General features: G+C 33.0%; 1 protein-coding gene across 1 annotated transcript; it reads left to right on the top strand.

Annotated features, from left to right (window-relative positions):
• Positions 1 to 1,384: 1,384 nt before the first annotated feature.
• LOC124911448 lies at positions 1,385 to 5,377 on the top strand. The gene is made up of 4 exons (XM_047451931.1): positions 1,385 to 1,954; positions 2,350 to 2,505; positions 2,919 to 3,593; positions 4,059 to 5,377. Exons 1-4 carry the CDS (start codon positions 1,625 to 1,627, stop codon positions 5,088 to 5,090), a joined length of 2,193 nt encoding a protein of 730 aa, XP_047307887.1. The 5' UTR covers positions 1,385 to 1,624; the 3' UTR covers positions 5,091 to 5,377.
• Positions 5,378 to 6,838: the final 1,461 nt, after the last annotated feature.

Here is a 6,838-nt window from a genome sequence, read left to right as displayed (position 1 = left end):
AAAGTTTTATATATATATAAGGATGGGATTTCTTTTACTATATCCCCACAATCCAGATTTTCCAAAATCTACTATTTACATTATAATTTTAAATATATATTAAAAATCAATTTATACAAATAATCCAATAATTTAAATATTTACATTATTATAAAAATAAATAATACTTTTAATTATTATTATTTTTAATATAGAAAAATAACAAAATCCTATAAAGTAGAAAGATAAATCTTTTAAAGAGCTGACGTGGTATAACTGCTGTTTAACAACAAAAATGTTTAAGCCTAACTTTTCTTAATTACATTTCTTATTAAATTAAACCATAAATTATGTTTAAGGATTATTTGTTATTAATTTAATTATCCAAAAGGGCTAGATAATTCCACCAAACCAACTTTTAAAGCTTCTTTTATATTAATTTTGAGTATAATTCTTGTTTAACCTTTTTTTTATTTAATAACTATTTTATTTTATAAATAGATTAGATAGGAATATGCAAGAAGCAAATATTAAATAAAAATATTTAAATATTTTAATTAATAAAATAAGTTGATAAAACAATAGACATAAAAAAAATGATAAATATAAGTGATTTAAGAAATGAAAACAAAACAAATGTCTAAAAAATAATTAATAATAAATTAAAAAAATGGAAATGTTTGAGATAATTTTTTTTTAATATGATTTTTTTTATTTATCTCTTCTCTATTGCACAAGTGTTAGGTAAAGAAGACAATTGAGCCGAATGATTCAGGGCGGAAAATGTATCATCTTCGTCGTCCTGTTTTTACTTCAATATTTTTTTTTAATATCTATTACATACCGTTTGATTTCGAACCGTTTGATTTCGAAGATTATCGTGAATTACCGTTTATACCATCTCTTCTAAAAAAGGAAATTATATAAATAACTTTTTTAATATTATATTGTAACATATTAAAAATTTATATTATTATAAAAAATATTTTAAATTTTTTATATAATATAATAAAAATAATATATTGATAATTGTATATATTTAATTGTGTTTATAGTATTCGGGACAGAATCGTGATAAGATTGGGGCGAAAAACACAAATATCATTTACGTTCCATCCCAGATCAACTATCGGTCAAATCGGAGAAAAACCGCTCCAAACAGGTCAATTCAATCCAGTTACCGTGGGACAGTTTCAAATCGTTATCCTTAATTCGTGAAAAAAGATTGTTTATTCTCAACTTTTGCTTATGCTAAATGAAAAAAGATTGTATTTTGGATAAAAAAACCATAAAAATAAAAAATTAATATCATACAAGCTCTTAGTAAGGGCAGTAACGATAATAAAGGCCGGCGAAAAGATTTCCTCTCTCCTCTAACATAAGACGGTCGCTTCACAGATAAGTGTTATAACTGTTAATCGCTCCTTTCTCTTTCTCTCTCTAAATAGTGCAGAGCAGCTGGAAGGAAGAAGGAAGGAACGGGCATATTCGACCCCACGCAGCTTCATAACGCAAGCAGTTCTCATACCCATCTTCAAAGTTTCTTCTTTTTCGCATCTTACTATAATCACATCCCGAAGATCTAAACAAAACTGCTTCGATTCCCAACAATTCCCCCCTTATCTTCCCTTCATTTTAGGACAGAATGGTGGTTAAGATGATGAGATGGCGTCCATGGCCACCTCTTCTGTCCAAGAAGTTCGACGTTAGGTTACTCATTCGAACGCTTGATGGGTATAATCTATCGTCTCCCTTGGACTTGGATGGAGGACTGATTGTGGAGATCCGGTGGAAAGGGCCAAAGATTGCTCTTAGTCCTTTCAGACGGACGGTGAAGAGGAATTTCACAAAGGAAGCAAGGGTTGGAGAAAATAGTGTTATACACTGGGATGAAGAGTTTCAAAGTGCTTGTGGTCTTTCTGGTTACAAAGATAATGTTTTTCATCCTTGGGAGATCTCTTTTACACTGTTGAACGTGAGTTCTTTCCTTTTTCTTCTTCAAATTTTAGTTTCCATTTTGAATTCATTTATAGATTTATGGAATCTCATTTATACTGTTTAGTACTCTATTGATCAATATACCTTTCTTATCTTGCGATCCAGTGGACCCCCTACTGGTTGTTTGTTGTTTATAGTCATTTAGGGTTGATAATTTCTGTTGACAATTGAATTGATGGTTATCCATAATTTTTCTCAAGATCTAATGGTGTGTTATTACAAAGAAAATTAACCCACTGGTCTGCTGAGTATAATTTTTTTAGGGTTTTTCTCTATGGAATTTGTTCAATTTAGTTTCATTCAATTATTCAGATGATGTGTCTTGAATGAGTTGTAGTTCAACCCATCTGACCTACATTTTGCTGAATTCAGAGCTTGAATCAAGGGCAGAAGAGTAGTAAGGTTTCTATTGTGGGAACAGCTTCATTGAATCTTGCTGACTTTGCTTCTAAATCTGAAGAAAGGGACTTTGAGCTTTCTATTCCCATCATTTCAAGTGGCGCAGCAGAGCAATGTGGTTCACTTTCGGTAAGAATTTTGGGCTGTTATATATTTAGTGTTAATCATGATCTGAAAAATCTACATATGATCTCAAAACCAAATATGTTCATGATTGAAACAAAATTCTCTATACCAAATGGAGAAAATACAATTACACTATAATCTGGACAACATCAAGAAAATAAGTTGTATACCAAATGAAGCAAAAGAGTTATACTATAATACCAAACAAAAATAAATCACTTTCGGTTTTAACTTCGCCAATTTTGCAACGTGTCGCGATTATTACACTAGTTTCCAAATATGCTGATTATTTAAACCATTTAGTTTTTTCTCCCTAGGGCCAAGCTTTCTTTTTCAAGCACTCTATTAGAAGCAGAATTTGTTCTTGATTGATTTCTGAGATTTCTTCTCAAAGAGATCCAATTTTTTCCCCCCAGATATCAGTCAGTTTATTGGAGATGAGAATCATTCAAGAATCTGCAGATTCAGTCCAGAGGTCAATGGCGCCTGTTCCTTCTCCTCCCCACACGGGAGAAGTACCATCATTGGAAAAGGATGAACTTTCTGCTCTTAAAGCTGGCCTTCGGAAAGTGAAGATTTTTACTGACTATGTCTCAATAAGAAGAACAAAAAAGGCTTGCCGTGAGGAAGATGGCTCCGTTAAAAGCGAAGATGGTGACTTCACTTACCCTTTTGACTCTGTCTCATCTGACGAAATTGAAGAAGGGGATTCTGATGAAGGAAAAGTGAATTCAACTGCCAGAAAATCATTTAGTTACGGTACACTGGCACATGTGAACTTTGCTGGAGGTTCGTTGTACTCTACTACAATGATCAATGGCAATGATGAGGATTGGGTTTACTACAGCCACCGCCGGAAGTCAGATGTTGGTTGCTCAAGTATAGAAGATTCCACGGCCTCTGTTTCTGAATCTTCTTCCTTACAGAGCTCAAAGCGTAGTATCCTTCCTTGGAGGAAAAGGAAGATGACCTTCACATCCCCCAAAACAAAAGGAGAGCCTCTTTTGAAGAAGGCTTATGGAGAAGAAGGTGGGGATGATATTGACTTTGATAGGAGGCAGCTAAGCTCTGATGAATCACTTTCTCTTGGCGTAAGTACTGTAATTTATTAGTTCCTCTTTTCCTTATTTAGGTTTCAGATCTCTATGAAGATGAATAGTTCACCCACCTAGGTAGGTCAAGTAGTAAAAGTCTTGAACTAAGAACTAAAAGACTGAGGTCTTAGATATCGATCCCACTAAAACCCTGGTAAAAAAAAAGAAGAAAGATGAACCGATCATCGCCACACCTGATCTTGATTTCTACTTTTGATTCAAAAAAAATGTGAATCTTATATGGGACCCTTAGGAAATACTTTCTGAACTGGAACTGAATCCAGACTTAGATGAGAAAGCGTTACTAATTGCTTGAGAACCATACATTGCAAAAATGATGACTAAAGATGTTCTGCGCTGAAATATGTCCGTTTAAGCTAGTGATAGATTGTTTTTTTCCCTCCCCTGTATGTTTATTGCACAAACTAACAGTAATTCAAATCAACGTTACTTTTGAACCAGTGGTACAAGACTGACGAAGAATCGACACTAAATGGATCGTCAATATCCGAGTTTGGCGATGATAACTTTGCTGTTGGCAGCTGGGAACCCAAGGAGATAACAAGTCGTGATGGACATATGAAACTGCATTCTCAGGTATTCTTTGCTTCTATTGATCAACGAAGTGAAAGGGCTGCTGGCGAGAGTGCATGTACTGCCCTTGTGGCAGTTATTGCTGACTGGTTTCAAAATAACTGTGGCCTCATGCCAATCAAGTCCCAATTTGACAGTCTGATTAGAGAAGGCTCGTTAGAATGGAGAAACCTTTGCGATAACGAAATTTATATGGAAAGATTTCCAGATAAGCACTTTGATCTAGAAACTGTCTTGCAAGCCAAAATGCGTCCTCTTTCTATCAACGGCCAGAAATCCTTTGTTGGGTTTTTCCATCCAGACGGGTTGGATGAAGGGGGTTTCGATTTCTTGCAAAGTGCCATGTCGTTTGACAACATATGGGACGAGATCAGCTGTCAAAACGACCCTCAAGTTTACATAATAAGTTGGAACGATCATTTTTTCATCCTGAAGATCGAATCAGAAGCTTACTATATAATTGACACGTTAGGGGAAAGGCTATACGAGGGATGTAATCAGGCTTACATCTTGAAATTCGATAGGAATAGCAAGATCTTCCAATTGCCAAGCACCACACTCGAATCTTCAGACGAAAAACCTGCTGAGGATCAACAACCAGTTGCTGTTCAACAGACTGATTCTACTAATAAGGAGAATTTGACAGTTGAGGAGCAAGCACAGTCGTCGACAGAGAGTATGGAGGAGCGAGAAGTTGTTTGTGGAGGGAAGGAATCGTGTAAAGAGTACATAAAAAGCTTCTTGGCTGCGATACCAATAAGGGAACTGCAGGCGGATATGAAGAAGGGTTTAGCATCTTCAACACCTCTGCATCAAAGGTTACAGATTGAGTTCCACTTCACCCAAACTGGACCTCAAGCAACAAAGGAGCAGCAGGCTTTACCAACGGGTAACATTTGAAACTATAACTATAGATAAGTGTGATTATTATTAGCTAACTTGTTTATGTCAGTTACCATATTATATATTCTGCGGCGTTCATGGGTTTTACAAGTAGCCATCCCCATCTAAGTTTTCTGAATACCGTATGAGAAAATGTGTGTTTTTTCCTAATTATTTGTGCTAGAAAGATCATTTCCTACACTAATGTGTTCTGTAGTCTTGTTAACTTTATTAGACTGTAAAAATGAACACCTTGGATGTTGTAGTGTTTTTTTTATTGAAATAATCTCATTGAGTTTGGTTGATGAAAAAGTGGATTATATGGGGGTATGATCAATATCCATATAATCTGTGTGGGTTTGGTTTGGGGACATATAATATGTGGATAGGATTTTGCTTTTATGGGTGTGGGCAATAATGACTAGTTTTGAACATTCAAATTTGGAAATAGCTAGCTGGATGAAAACACCATTATTATAGACTTGTTTGCCTTTCTTTTGTCTGTTTTGGTTTATTATTTTCATGAGAAGATTCCTCATACAAATGGTAGCTAGCTGTTATATAAGATTTGTTTATGTTATTGGTGTGTCATTTAGTACCAAACTGAACTAGTTGTGAATAATATAGAGAATTTGGTTATAGCTGAGCTCTCTTGACTATTATTCCATTTGGTGTTTAGTGTCTTCTCAGCTTTTTGCTTTTGGTCCAAATACCTAGAGACTCTACTTTAGGGATATCTCCTCTTTTTTTATGTTCTTTTCCCAATGATTTCTACTTTTTTTTTTTCTATTAAAAAAAGGCAACCCTTCAAATGAAAAAGGTGCTATTGAAAAAGTGGGCTATCAAACAAATTATTCTTTGTCATTGGGTATATGCAAAAAAGTTTCCCTTTAGGCCTTGTTTGTTTTGTAGTAGTAGTAGTAGTGGTTTGGAAATTTTCAACTTATTAAGTAGTTGAGTTGTTGTTCGGTACTTGGTAGTATTGTTTTGCTTAAATTTATAACATTTTTTTTAATTGTATCTGGAATGTACTCTTATGTTATTTATTCGGATAACTAGAATTCCGATAATTAGAAAAAGAGCTTTTTAATTCACGATCATATTTCAACTTTAGGGGGTTTCAGGCTTTGTTCATTTAGTCTTTAAAGTGGAGCTACCTTTGTCATTTTTAACTAATGTTTTACTTTTTTTTGTATAGAATTGTTAAGTGGGTGAAGTAAATGAGAATAATACTTGAGTTTTATTTGGAAATAGGTAAATCATTTGATATTTGTTGGCTTATTTAGAAACAATTTTATGATTTTTTAGGCTTTTCAGGTTTTATTGTGAGGAATGAAATATATAATTAGCTACAAATTTGCCAAATTAATTGTTTCATTTTAAAATTATCTGCTTGTTTTTAGTTTATGTATATTAATATATAATGAAAAATCTATATTTGAAAAAAGAAAGAAAGATTAGAGGTATCATAATTAATGTGATATATAAGAGATTATTTGAAAAGGTGATGTGTTACAACCTGAACAAGTAAGAATATTTCTAAACGTTATTTATCCATTTAATAAGATTAAACTAAAAGTCACTTAAAATTATAATTTAAAGATATTTTAGTTTTTTTTAACTATTTTTATTTAAAATCTAATTATCTATTTAATCATTATTTTTATCTATTAAAATATTAAATTACTTTTTATTTATTTATTTAAAATTAATTTAAGAATATTTTGATATTAAACCCCCCAACAAAAATTAGTTTTTGAGTAAGT

This window comes from Impatiens glandulifera, chromosome 8, assembly GCF_907164915.1.
Source record: "Impatiens glandulifera chromosome 8, dImpGla2.1, whole genome shotgun sequence".
Lineage (NCBI taxonomy): Eukaryota > Viridiplantae > Streptophyta > Magnoliopsida > Ericales > Balsaminaceae > Impatiens > Impatiens glandulifera.
The sequence above is the reverse complement of the archived record's forward strand: the minus strand, read 5'-3'. Positions and strand labels throughout refer to the sequence as shown.

Coding starts and splice junctions, on each gene's coding strand:
- LOC124911448 (XM_047451931.1), top strand. CDS start 1,625: ATGGTGGTTAAGATGATGAGATGGCGTCCATGGCCACCTCTTCTGTCC. Junction 1,955..2,349: donor TCTCTTTTACACTGTTGAAC/GTGAGTTCTTTC, acceptor TGCTGAATTCAG/AGCTTGAATCAAGGGCAGAA. Junction 2,506..2,918: donor AGCAATGTGGTTCACTTTCG/GTAAGAATTTTG, acceptor TTTTCCCCCCAG/ATATCAGTCAGTTTATTGGA.